Source organism: Physeter macrocephalus, chromosome 14, assembly GCF_002837175.3.
Source record: "Physeter macrocephalus isolate SW-GA chromosome 14, ASM283717v5, whole genome shotgun sequence".
Lineage (NCBI taxonomy): Eukaryota > Metazoa > Chordata > Mammalia > Artiodactyla > Physeteridae > Physeter > Physeter macrocephalus.
This window is the reverse complement of record NC_041227.1, coordinates 45,262,240-45,276,370: the sequence shown is the minus strand read 5'-3', so window position 1 is coordinate 45,276,370 and position 14,131 is coordinate 45,262,240. Positions and strand designations below refer to the sequence as shown.

Here is a 14,131-nt window from a genome sequence, read left to right as displayed (position 1 = left end):
CCCAAGATTACACAATTCCTTGTGCCTGTGGCTCATTCCCTAACCCAATTAGTTCCAGATTCCCTCTCTCACTTTTAGTTTTCCTATTTACACGAGAAAAAGCGATTTGAGTGTCTTTCCCGGTTAGTTGAATAAAGGACAGTATTCCAAGCTCCTAAACTTTCCTGTCTATGTCTCTGAATGTTGATGGAGAACCACCCTCCCCCGCCTTCAGCCTGGACAAACTTCCACGGTTTAAATCCTCCTCGGTACCTGGTAACCAACCAGAGTGGGAGTGAAGGGTCAACCACAAGGGGGTTGCAGGAGAGGTGCATCCCGGAAGACACCAGGCTGAGAAAGGAGTAAAGGAATGATACGCCCAGGAAGCGAGATCTTCCAGGCTTGTTGGGTGAAATGACCCCTCTGTGGTAAGGAAGCCACCCAGGAAGGACTGTTTTGTCCTTTGCCATCACCTGCTGTCTCCAGATGCTGTTGGGTGTCATCTGGGAGGCGTGAGCTAGGAGGTCACCCACAGGTGGGAACATGCTTGGACTCTGTGGGTCCTCCCAAGACCTAGGAGTGGTGAAACCTGTACAGAGCTTCGCTCCTTCCTCCTCACCTCCCTGGCCATCTGCAGCTAGATTCCCTGATATGACCGGACTCCACGGAGAAAGTCACCTGGATTTCAGTGATCCTCTTTTGAACAAGCCCTTCTGTTTTCAGCCCTACCTCCTCCTTGGGGCTAGATCCACCATCCCAACCAGCAGCCCAAGCTACTTCCTCCCAGGTACCAGGGAGGAAGCCGGAAACCCCAGGAGGGAGGGTGGGTGTGCTTGAGACCACTAGGTGTCCTCTCTGCACGGGCACCTTCTGCAGGGCTGCAGGTGAGGGCTGGAGCAGAACTGGGGGCAGAGGAGTAGGGGGATTAGGGCTCTGACCTCAGGGGTGGGGGCAGGCAGGGGACTCCTCCCGAGGTTGGCTGGGGACCCTCGGGCCGCCTTGACCCGGGACAGGGCCAGCTGCCCACCTTCCCTCAGCCACAGCCCTGGGCTTGGTCCAGGACAATAGCGAGTGAAGTGTGAGCCCGGGCCAGAGGGGGGAGCAAGGACATCCTCAGTGAGCCAAGAGCCTCCGGGGAGTCCTGTTCCAGATCCCGAGCCGGACGCGCAGGGGGATCCCCGCAAGGGGGCGGAGGGAAATCCAGGAGGCCCGTGGGAGGAAGCGAGCCCGGCGGCCGGGCGCGCGCACTCAAGCGCACTCGCGGCGCCCCTCTCCGGGCACAGGGTGGGGAGGAGGCGGGAGAGACCCTCGGCTCCTCCGAAAGTTTCGGGCGAGCCCTTTTCCCCAGAGAGCTGGCTCTCGGTTGCGCGTGTGTCCCGAGAGGGGGCCTCCCGCGCCGGCACGAGCGCAGGACCGCGCGCGGGGCTCCCTCCCCAGCTCAGTCTCCTCCCCACGCGCCCCCTCTCCGCCGGGCTGGCCAGCGCCGCCGCGTCCCCGCCGCTGCCCCCCGCCCGCGCCCGCGCCCGAGCCGCCGCGTCGCCGCAGGCTGCCGCCTTGCCCCGAGCTCCCTGCGCGCTCGGCCCCGCTCGGCCCCGGCCCCGCGCGCGGACCATGGAGTAGGCGGCCGGCCCCGCGACGCGCTCCCGCAGCCCGCGAGGCCGGAGCAGCCCCGGTGGCCTCGCCCGCCGGCCGCGTTGGCCCGCGGCGGGTCCTCCTCCCGGCGGTCCTCCCCGCTCCTCCTCCTCGGCTGCCGCCGCCCCCGCCTCCCGGCCGCCCCCGCCGCCCCCGCCGCGCCGCCGCCCGAGGCCGAGCGCGGACGCCGAGCGTGGGAGCCATGGAGCGCGAGGAGGACGGGGACCCCGAGCGCCGGGAGGCTGCGGCGCGGGCCGGCGGCGACGAGGAGGAGGAGGAGGAAGAGGAGGGACTGAGCGACAGCGACGACGAGGACGAAGACCGGGAGACCCGCGGCGGCCGCGAGGAGGAAGAAGAGGAGGCGGCGGCCGCCGGGCGGGAGCGCAGCGAGGACGCGCCGCCGCCGCCGAGCGCGGAGCTGCCTCCAGCCGCGGTGCCGGCCGCGGCCGCCCGCGACCGGAGCGGCCGCCGCCCGCCGGGGCCCCAGCCGGGGCCGCTGCCCTGCCGCCCGAAGAGGATGCCGTCGCCTGACGAGGAGGAGCGCGAGCGTCGCCGGAGCCGCCGGAGGGACCTTCTGCTGAGCCAGATAGGCTTCCTGGCCCTGGTGGCGCTGCTGCTCTGGTCGCTGTCGAGCATGCAGGACCACGACGGTGAGTGCTCGCCGCCCGCCCCGAGTGGGCGCTGCGGCTCCGGCGGTGCCGGGCTTCCCGGCCGGGCCGGCGGGCGGGGGTGCCGGGCCGCGGACGTCCCCTGCCCCTCGGAGGGGGCCCCGGAGGTGAGGACCACGCGGTGGGGCCGCGGCAGGCACGCTGGGCGCCTAGCTGCCCTGGGAACCCTCACCTGTGCCTCCCGGCTCTGCCCTTCCTGCCACGAGCTGGAGGGACTGGGGGCGGCGGCGGGGACGGTTCCCCTAAACGAGTGCCCCGTGGCCAGTAATAAAGTTGTCCTGGTGAGCTTCGGGCCCCTGTGCGCGTGACCACCTGTGCACTCCTTGGCTTGTGGAGGGAGGGCTGGTTGACTGGTGAGCATACAGTTCTCGAAACTTCTCAGGCGCGATGGACCGGCTAGGAAGCTCCATCCCCGCCTTTCCAGAACAGGTGCCGGGAACTCCTGATAGGAAAGAAGTGCTGGCCCCCGGCTAGGGTTTGGGACTGGTTCTCTTCCACTGACCACTCGCTGGGAAGACGGATCCCTTTTGTGGACTTGCAGCTGGGGAAGAAGCCATTAGGCTGGTCTGTCCCTCATTCTGTTCACTACTCTCAGGGTGCCCTGCGGTGGGAGCCCCTTTTACCCACAACTTTAGTCTTATTTTTGTCCTTGGCCTTTCTTGAGCTGAAATAGACCTGGTGGAGGAATGTGCTCAGAACAGTTGTTAACAGTAAAGAGTTTGGACCCTGGGTGTGCAGCTGTCAAAGAAACGGAGGAAAGTCTTGGAAGAATAACTGTTGTAAAACGGTTTTATATCCTGACCATTCAAGTGGCACGGTTCCTGGGAAAACAGCCATGGAAATGGTCGTGAGGAAAAGCAGTTCCAGATACAGGCTTTGGTGTTAAGATAGACGGAGCTCCAATACAAGGTGTTATGAAGTACAGAATGAAGGCATTTGGATAGTGATGGTCAAATATTTTTAAGGGTGCTATCAATTAAAAAAGGGACCTCCCCCAGTTGACTGTCTCGTGCCTGGTGGGGAAAGCAGATGGTCGGTCTTGGTCCAGGTCTTAGCAGACTTCAGCATATATGGTAAAACGAGAGAGCCCTTCCTGGTCTTCAGTGGAGCCCTTGAGACTCCCGGTTTCTCTCCACTTCTCCTGGATCCCAGACTCTCTGGCCATTAGGACTGACATCAGGAAGGGGACCGTGCCGGGTGAGGGAGGCTCGACCTCTCCAAGGGCAGAGTCTCACCTGCCAAAAGCAGTTCCTGGCCGAGTCTCACAAAGAGGGTTTTCATTAACTCCCTTTTCATCTTCTCAGTTTTGATTAGTGCAAAGCCAGTCCGTACTTCATGCCACCTTTGTGAAGGGGAGTTCCAAGTCACTTACATGCCGGCCATTTTCCTTCAGGTTGGGGTTCTCTGAGCCATCGAGTTCCACCACTTTCAAGGCTACAAAAGACATTTTTCTGGATAGAGGATGTGACCCAGATGGTTAAGTCCATCCGTGGCAGGGGGCTGCCTGGGCCCTGGGAAAGCTGGGATGTTTAGAGGGAGGGGGTGTCAGACACTCTGCAAGCTTGAAACTTGGTGACTAGATGTCATTTGGAGATGGACAGAAATGTTCCTGTTAGGGACTCATGCACAGCCCTTTCCTCCATACCTTCCCTTGATCTGTTTTCTCCTTCCTTCCATCCACATTCTTCTTCTTCTTTTTTTTTTTAAATTTAACTTTATTTTTCTTGGCCGCACCATGTGCTCAGCATGCGGGATCTTAGTTCCCTGACCAGGGATCGAACCCGTGCCCCCTGCAGTGGAAGCACGGAGTTCTAACCACTGGACTGCCAGGAAGTCCCCATCCACATTCCCCTTCTGCCTCTCCACCCCCTCCCACAAGTGTGGCGCTTGAGAAGACCCCCGGCCCAGTAACTGCAGATAACAGTGAACGTCAGTCGGGGGAGCGTGTGCCATCGAGCCGGCGGATGGCATGCTGGTTGTAGTTCTGTCTCAGATCACTTTTTCTTCCACTAGATATTGATAATTTCATTACACGGTGCACAGCAAGATTTTGCAAGGCCCAGGTTTTTCGAGATAATTTTTAAAGATACGAATTAATGTGTGTGAATCTGCAAGTGATTATTTTGCTTGAGGGGTTGCCATTCAGCATACTTAAGCATCTGAATAATGACTTTTACCCTGGAAACTTGGGGGATGCTGTACTTGAGGGTCCTTCAGTATGGTTAAAGTGTTTGGAATTTAGCCTTGTTTTAAAGACACCGTGACTTGGAGAGGCCAAGTGATTCGCTTAAGGTCACACAGCAGCTGGGGAGCAGAGGAAGAAACCAACCCGAGGTGACCTGGCTCTTTGATCCCACCTGTGTCCCCTGGTATTCATGCCACCATCTGGGTGCAGCTTTGTAATATTTATATAACCGCATGGGGGGTACCTTCATAATGATCAAAGGTGATATTTTTATTTATTCACCTTGAAAACCATGCAGTGATTAAGTGTAACTTCTAAGAAGCCTCTTTTCTAACACATATTGATTTTTCTTTTTTTTTTTAAAACAAAAAGGACAGTTCTTTTACCAAACCAGAATAGAGATGTGTGGAAGTTATGTTATATAATCTTGTATAACATTTCTAATTGTATGGAATTGGAGATCCCTTTCAGGACATCTAACCAAACTCAGTATAGAGTCTTTCCTGCTCAGATGGGACAGGAGCATTGTTAAGTTTAAGTTAGGAAGAATTAGCGCTGGAATCGAGAAAAATGTTAATTCTCACAACAACAAAAGCGATAATAATATTAACCGGAATTTGGCAGGCTCTTAAGTGCCAGGCCCTGGGCTAAGTCCCCTTTCTATGCGTTGCCTCCTTGAAGCTGCGGACACTTGAGCTTCCAGTGGTGGAGAAGGAAAGAAGAGCCTTCGGTGCCCTATTTAGTTGTTGTTGATGAAGATCTTGGTTTTGATCTGTTTTCAGAGCCAGTTGAAATAAGGTGTCAGATTTGCTAACGCGATTTTCTTTTATTTTTTTTGCAGTGTGAATGGATCACTTTGTATGTTTCGAGTGGTTTAAAAGTGTTTAATTTTTCTTTGCAGTGAGAAACCTGGTCCTCTTTTTCCATAAGTGGTGTGGACAAAGCCCAGAGGTCCTAACTTGGGAGTAATTAGAGACATCCTCTCCCAAGGGTCCCTAGGGTGGTGAATAGTGAAGAAGGGCAGTCGTACACAGGTATATACGTATAAACTTTGAGATACTCTTTGGCTCGGTTGCTGTTGCTGCATAACAGATCACCCCCAAATAGTGGTGTAAAGAGACTCTTTCATGTTTTTACTCAAGGATACTTGAGTATCCCTGACTTGGTCAGGGCCTGGTGGGGATGCCTCTGTTCCATGATGTCTGGGGCCTCGGCTGGAGACGCTGAAGGCCTGGGGGGGACTTGACAGCTGGGTCTGCAGTCGTTTGGAGGCAACATCACTACCGTGTCTGGGGTTGATGAGGGTTGTTGGCTGGACCCTCAGCTGGGCTGTCAACCAGAACACCTACGTGTGGCCTCTCCACGTGCCTTGGTTTGAACTTCACCAGAGCGTGGCAGCTGGGGTCCGGGAGAACATGGTGGACGTGCCTGGCATTTTTATGTGTCAGCCTCAGGTGTTGCGTAGTGCCACTGCCACTATTTTCTGTTGGTTAGGGCAGTGACAGATGTCAACCCGAGTTCAAGGAGAGGGGACATTGATGCCACCACTTACTCCATGGAGGATTGTCAGGATACATGGTAAGGTGAGCCCATGTGATGGGAGGTACTGTTGTGGCCATCTTTGGAAGACCAGGATCTAAAGGGATGATAACTTAGGAGTGATTGTAGACATTCCCCAAGATGGTAAGAGGCAAATAATACATACATAGATACACACACAGGTATATACGTGTGTGTATGTATATGCGTGTGCATGTATGTGTATATATGTGTATGTATGCTTATATGTGTGTATGTATATATGTGTATTTATGCGTGTGCACGTATATGTGCGTCCATGCATATATGCATATATGTGTGCATATACACGTGTGTATGTATATGTGTGTGTATGTGTGTGTATATGTGTGCGTGTGTGTATGTATATGTGTGTATACAATTTCTATTGAAATACCGTCCAATCATGCTGCTCGCCTTGCTTGGTTGGGTCCAGAGATGATATTTGAAGAGTGGCTGCAGTGGGGATTTGAACTGCACCTTTCAGTTGCAGAGCTGAGAGCTCGCATTTAGCTTTGTGGCTTCCCGCCCCTCAGAGGACCCTGACCGTGACCTTTCGGTCCCTCCTGTGGCTTCCTGGGAGGCCTGGCTGGACTCTCGAGCTGTTTCTTCCCTCCCTGCCCTCCCCTGTCCGTGCATCACCACTCAGGCCTTTCTTCTCCTCAGAAGGGGGACACTTCTGGCCCTAGACCTCTAGTGCCTGCTGGTCCCACTGTTACCACCCCAGCTTGTTCAGACTGCATCCTTCACTTCCAGGCCCAAGAGCTTCCCGACTAGACCAGGTTCCCCACTGGTCCGTTTGCTCTCTGAACACACTCTGTTTCACCTTTGTAGCATTTTGTTGGCAATTATGTGTTTCTTTGGTTATGATTTGAGTACCATCTCCTCTTCACCAGAGTCTAAGCTCCAGGAGGTCAGGGATCCTGTGACCTTTCCTCACCTTTGTCACCCCATCACTCCACCCAGAGTAGATGCTCAAAAGGCATTTGTTAAGTACGGAAGCTGTTTTGATGTCTGAGCGACGGTGCCTGTGATAAAACCTAGCGACTGTGGGTCAGAGGCCCACTTACAGGCACACTGTATTTTCATGACTTCTGATTCTGCCTCCAATCCAGCAAATTCACTGTTGTTACCCATTTTTCATGGACTGACCCTGAGCTGAGAAAGGTGAGAGCCTCCATCAGAGCCACTTCATTAAGTGGCAGGGTTTGAATTCAAGCTTGCCTGTTTCAGAGCTGTGTGCCTCTGCATCCCTAGCCCCAGCCTAGGAGGACTCGAATAGAAAATGGGAATCACACTGTCTTTTTCAGTCGACTTGGGAGTAAAGGAGTAACAGAAGGTTGCTTTCATAGAAGCAGTATTTTAGAAAAACATTCCTTTTCAACCTTTTCTATTTTCTGCCTAAACATATATAGATGTGTCTCCTTCCTCCTGGCTTTTCTTAGCTGCTCATCAACCCAGATTTTTCTCAAAGATTTCCTCCCCTTGTGAGTCTTAAATCCTTGTGGGAAGATTTTTTTTTTTTTACCCTGGAGGGTTGGCAAAGCCAAAAGAATTGCAAAACCAGCCATTTGCTAAGGATTCCAAGGCCTGGTGGAAGCTGGCTGATAGGATAGGATTTTGGCAACGCTCTTTTTCCTTAAGGAGATTTCTCTTCCTTGCGCAAAATAATTTCAGAGGGGGAAATGACAGTATGCAGACTTTTATAATGAGGGAACTAAGGTCCGGGGAGTTCAGAAAATGTCCCTGAAGTCGCAGAGCAAATGGGTAGTCCTGCCAAGAAGGGAATTCGAGTTTTCTCGCCTTTTCCTGCCTTCAGTTTCTATAGAGCTTATTTGGCAGCGGTTTTTGTTTCTCGTTTGCAGTGGTCTCAAACATGGTGTCATCGTGTGGGATTTGAGAATTTCAAGTATTGAGGATTCAGTGGAAGAAGGTTTTCTATTAGTGAAGCGGTGATGGGTATCTTTGGGCAGTTTAAATCATGGAGTCATGATTTCCCAGACTTGGATGGCATCTTCCAGACTTCCTCCTACTGTTAGGTCGCTACCTGCTGTTCTCTCTTCATCCTCAACCCTGGGCTGGTGATGCTATTCATTGTTGTGAGTCCTGGGGGCTTCACCCTCCCTCACTGGTCTTCCCAACCCTGCCCCCACCTTTGTAAACGGTCCCTTATGAAACTCCCTTAACAGCAGCAGTTTCTTCCCAGACCTGACTGGTGTAAGATATACAGGGACCTTCTCTGCTTCATTCAGTAAGCATGTGGCTGGGGTGACAGCTGTGTCTGAGACGGATACCCAGAGTATCCTCGTGATGCTCAGACTTTAGTGGGAAGAGAGGCATTGAACAACTAATTTTCAAGAATTATGAGAAATACAAATGAGAAATACAACATGGCATGGAGGAGATGTTGGTGATCAGGAGAAGCTGGAACCTGGAAATTAAAGGAATTAGGTTGGTGAAGAATGGAAAACGAAAACAAACTTATAGAAAAATAGGTAAAAGAAATGGGAAGGGAATTCGCAAAACCAACCAACGGAACAAACAAATTGCAGATGGACAAGAGACACGAGTAAAAATCCTCAGCCTTGATAGTAACCAGGGATATCTAAATTTTAAAATTATGGGTTATCATTTTTCAATATCGGACTAGCAGAAATGAAAATGAAGTGGTGGCAAAGGTGCAAGGGAGACCACTTCTCTCATTTACTGCAGGTGAAGATGTAAATACATTGGTACCCAGCATGGTGGGAGGCTGCAGCAGGTTGATCAGGTGTTAGGCACAGACCCTTCACGAAGCCTCAGCCTTTTAAGGAGATCCATGTGTAGAAAGGGGAGAGGTGGGATGAGAATGCTAGTGCAGGGGTATTTGAGACTTGGATAGACATGCAGCTTGCCTGGACCCGTCCGTGACCATGGAGCAGGTTGGTCCTGACCCTGTGAATCTAGAGTGTAGAGATTAGCTGAGTGTTCCAGGGAACAGGGGAAGGGCCCTTGTCATTTCTGGAGCTGTCCAGACCCATACAAGTTGCTTATTCAAATGGTGAGATCCAGCCATTATTCTTGCTTGTCAGTCCCTCTTCATTTCTGGGAGAGGGAGAACAAATAAAGTCAGCTCATCAGTGACCTAGTTCAGGGGAATTTCACATTGCAACTTTGTATTTTTCTTTTTCTTTTTGTGCTTCTGCATTGTTTGGCCTGAGCAGAAGTCAGTTTCACTTTGGTGACCTGAAACTGAACTTGTGAAGGACAGGAAGTAACAAACGGGTTTCTTGAGCAGAATTTTGACCTAAGAACAAAGGGCATGGATGACCAGGAGAAAGGGGGTGTCACAGTGGACATCAAGAAGTCACAAGCGCCATTTTTTAATATTCTTTTTCAGATTCTTTTCCATGACAGTTTATCCCAAGATATTGAATATAGTTCCCTGTGCATTACAGTTTCACCTTGTTGTTTATTTTATAAATAGTAGTCTGTATCTGTTAATTCCATACTCCTAATTATTTATCCCTCCCCCAGCCCGTTGCCCCTTTGATAACCATAAGTTTGTTTTCTGTGTTTGTGAGCCTGTTTCTGTTTTGTAAATAAGTTCATTTGTATCATTTTTTTAGATTTCACATATAAGTGATATTAAATGATATTTGTCTTTCTCTGTTTGGCTTACTTCACTTAGTAATAATCTCTAGGTCCATCCATGTTGCTGCAAATGGCATTATTTCATTCTTTCTTATGGCTGAGTAATATTCCACAGTAGATATATACCACCTTCTTTATGTATTCATCTGTTGATGGACATTTAGGTTGCTTCCACGTCTTGGCTATTGTGAGTAGTGCTGCACTGAACACTGAGGTGCATGTATCTTTTCGAATTAGAGTTTTCTCCAGATATATGCCCAGGAGTGGGATTGCTGGATCATAGGGTAACTCTGTTTTTAGTTTTTTTAATTAGTGCCATTTTTAAGGAAGAACATGAAATACACATTTTTGGACATTTTGACTTCGATTACTGGTAGGACATCTAGGTGGAATATAGCTGACGATTGAAAGTCAAGATTATAAGTAGTTGCTACAGATAAAGGTCTGTGAGGTTATGCATGAGGGTGAAAATTGTACCTTTGGTTAGTTCTGTGGGTCTCAATCTTCTGTGCCTGTTGTAATCACCGGGGAACTGTAAACCTCACGTCTGGGTCCTACGCCCCCCAGGGATTGTGATGTTATGCTCCAGGGTGTAGCCTAGGCATTGGGATTTTCCTGGAACTCACACATATGTGTCTTTCTTGGTATGCAGTTTTTGGATCACACACCCGTGGTGCCTCCTAAGACAGGGGGGTGTGGAAATAACAAAACAAAGTTTTGAGACATTGGGGGCTTGAAAATATATTAATTCTACCCCCACACTTAGAAGATCCTTAGGCTGCATCAAGGGTTTTGGGTTGGAGCACATTTTCTTTAGAATTTTGAAGGAATGGCTCTTCCAGCCTCTGGTGTTGCCTCTGAGAAGTCTGACGCTGTCCTAGATTTTAATTGTTTTGTATGAAACCTGTTTTTTCCCCTCTAAAAGCATGTGTGCTCTTTGCTTTGTTCGTGATGTTCAGTCATATCACGATTAGATGACTGTTGAGGTTCTGTTTTCATGCATTTTCCTGGGTACACTTGCCTGGTTCTTTTTTTTTTTTTTTTTTTTGGCCTGGTTCTTTTAATCTGGAAACTTATGTCCTTCAGGTCTGGGAACTTGTCTTTTGTTATTTCCTCCATCCTAAATTCTCTCTTTCTGGATTACCTATTATTTGGGTGTTTGACTTCCTGCATTGATCTTCTGATTTTCTTGTCTCTTCTCTCCTGTTTTTTCCTCATCCTTTTACTCTAATTTCTTTAGGTTTTCTTAGCCATATCTTCTAATTCTCTATGCTGAGCTTTTGATTTCTGCTGTCATATTTTTAACTTCCAAGAGCTCCTTTTTCCTCTGAAAATTATTTTTAGTACCATCCTGTTCTGCCTCATCAATACAGTATAATTTCTTTTATCCCAAAGTATATTAATAGTAGTCTTCGAGGTTTTCTTTTCTCTGTATGGACTGTCTTTCTTCAAGTAGCTGTTGTCTGTCTGTTGTTATTTTTCATATTATGTGCTTTCTTCTTATGTCAAGGGATCTTTGGCCTCTACTCATATTTAAGTGAGGCCATTAACAAGAGGATTGGGAACTATGCACATAGGAGGGTCTGCTGATGGTGCCTATGTAAGGTGATCTGACTGGGCCATGTCACTGGGCAATGCTCTTTTCTCTAGTTTTAGATCTTTATCATGGGGTGGTGAAATTTCCCAGAGGAGGGTCACCCAGTGCCCTGTCCTGTGGGCAAAGACCTGGTTACTTCCGGGAATCCAGTGGAGATGAAGTGGAGGTTGTGTGTATGTAGGGGGTTGTTCAGCAGAAACACTCCTATACTCAAGGGCAATTGTGAGTATGAAAGAGCTGACAATTTATTTTGATACATTGCAGGATCATCCCAGGCTGCTTGAAGTCTCCCTCCCTCCCTCCCCTCCTCCCTTCCTGCCCTCCTCCTTTTCTTTCTTTTAGCTGCTATGCACATGAAACTGGTAAGAATCGTTGCCTCCTGGGATGGCTAATGGTCAGGGTAGGGGGAAGGCATAGTTTTTTACCATATCCTTTTTTATTAATTGAATTTTTTGTATAGGGATAATTGTAGACTCACTGCAGTTGTAAGAGAGAATACAGAGAGATCCCTTGTATGTTTCCTCCGATGGTAACATTCTTGCAAAACTTGAGTATAATGTCATAACCAGAGTAACAACAGTGATGCAACCCATGAACCTTATTCAGATTTCCCCGTTTCTTTTTCCAGCAGTGTGTGTGTATTACATTCTATCCAGTTTTATCACCTGTGTAGGTTCCTGTAACCAACCCAGTCAAAATATTGGACTGATTCAACGTCACAAGGATAACTTGTGTTGCCCTTTTATAACCACACACACTCCGTGTACCTTTTTGTACAATAGGAACAGTCATGTTAAGTAACTCCTATCACCTACTCCAAAAATAAAGCTAATTAGAAAATTATAACTTAAAAAATTAAGGGAGAGCTTGAAGATGGCAGAGGAGTAAGATGTGGAGATCACCTTTCTCCCTACAGATACATCAGAAATACATCTACATGTGGAATAGTTCCTACAGAACACCTACTGAACGCTGGCAGAAGACCTCAGACTTCCCAAAAGGCAGGAAACTCCCAACGTACCTGGCTGTGTGGCTGACAGAGTCTTGGAGCTCCAGCCTGGTGTCAGGCCTCAGCCGCTGAGGTGGGAGAGCCGAAGTCAGGACATTGGTTCACCAGAGACCTCCCGGCCCCACGTAATAACAAACGGCGAAAGCTGTCTCAGAGATCTCCATCTCAATGCTAAGACCCAGCTCCACTCAACGACCAGCAAGCTACAGTGCTGGACATCCTATGCCAAACAACTAGCAGGACAGGAACACAACCCCACCCATTAGCAGAGAGGCTGCCTAAAATAATAATAATTTCACAGACACCCCAAAACACACCACCGGACGTGGTCCTGCCCACTAGAAAGAAAAGATCCAGCCTTATCCACCAGAACACAGGCACCAGTCTCCTCCACCAGGAAGCCTACATAACCCACTGAACCAACCTCACCTACTGGGGGCAGACAGCAAAAACAACAGGAACTACGAACCTGCAGGCTGCAGAAAGGAAACCGCAAACACAGTGAGTTAAGCAAAATGAGAAGGCAGAAAAATACACAGCAGATGAAGGAGCAAGGTAAAAACCCAGCAGGCCAAACAAATGAAGAGGAAATAGGCAGTCTACCTGAAAAAGAATTCAGAGTAATGATAGTAAAGATGATCCAAAATCTTGGAAATAGAACGGAGAAAATACAAGAAACGTTTAACAAGGACCTAGAAGAACTAAAGAGCAAACAATGATGAACAGCAAAATAAATGAAATTAAAAACTCTCTAGAAGGAATCAATAGCAGAATAACTGAGGCAGAAGAATGGATAAGTGACCTGGAAGATAAAATAGTGGAAATAACTACTGAAGAGCAGAATAAAGAAAAAAGAATGAAAAGGATTGAGAACCGTCTCAGAGACCGCTGGGACAACATTAAACACACCAACGTGCGAATTATAGGGGTCCCAGAAGAAGAAGAGAAAAAGAAAGGGACTGAGAAAATATTTGAAGAGATTATAGTTGAAAACTTCCCTAATATGGGAAAGGAAATAGTCAGTCAAGTCCAGGAAGCACAGAGAGTCCCATACAGGGTAAATCCAAGGAAAAACATGCCAAGACACATATAAATCAAGCTATCAAAAATTAAATACAAAGACAAAATATTAAAAGCAGCAAAGGAAAAGCAACAAATAACATACAAGGGAATCCCCATAAGGTTATGAAGAGATTATAGTTGAAAACTTCCCTAATATGGGAAAGGAAATAGTCAGTCAAGTCCAGGAAGCACAGAGAGTCCCATACAGGGTAAATCCAAGGAAAAACATGCCAAGACACATATAAATCAAGCTATCAAAAATTAAATACAAAGAAAAAATATTAAAAGCAGCAAGGGAAAAGCAACATATAACATACAAGGGAATCCCCATAAGGTTAACAGCTGATCTTTCAGCAGAAACTCTGCAGGCCAGAAGGGAGTGGCAGGACACATTTAAAGCGACGAAAGAGAAGAACCTACAACCAAGATTACTCTACCCCGCAAGGATCTCGTTCAGATTCAACAGAGAAATCAAAAGCTTTACAGGCAAGCAAAAGCTAAGAGAATTCAGCACCACCAAACCAGCTTTACAACAAATCCTAAAGGAACTTCTCTAGGTAGGAAACACAAGAGAAGGAAAAGACGTACAATAACAAACCCAAAGAATGGAGACAGAAACAAGACCCCTATATATGCTGTCTACAGGAGACCCACTTCAGACCTAGGGACACATACAGACCTGAAAGTGAGGGGATGGAAAAACATATTCCATGAAAATGGAAATCAAAAGAAAGCTGGAGTAGCAATTCTCATATCAGACAAAATAGACTTTAAAATAAAGACTATTACAAGAGACAAAGAAGGACACT

At 48.6% G+C, this 14,131-nt stretch overlaps 1 protein-coding gene across 1 annotated transcript in view; it reads left to right on the top strand.

Annotated features, from left to right (window-relative positions):
* The first annotated feature begins 1,813 nt into the window (after positions 1–1,813).
* SLC24A3 (solute carrier family 24 member 3) overlaps positions 1,814–14,131 on the top strand; it is a 504,952-nt gene continuing 492,634 nt past the window's right edge. Inside the window, exon 1 of the mRNA XM_024123706.1 lies at positions 1,814–2,261. Within this exon, the coding sequence (XP_023979474.1) occupies positions 1,814–2,261 (448 nt within the window). The remainder of the gene's footprint in view (positions 2,262–14,131) is intronic.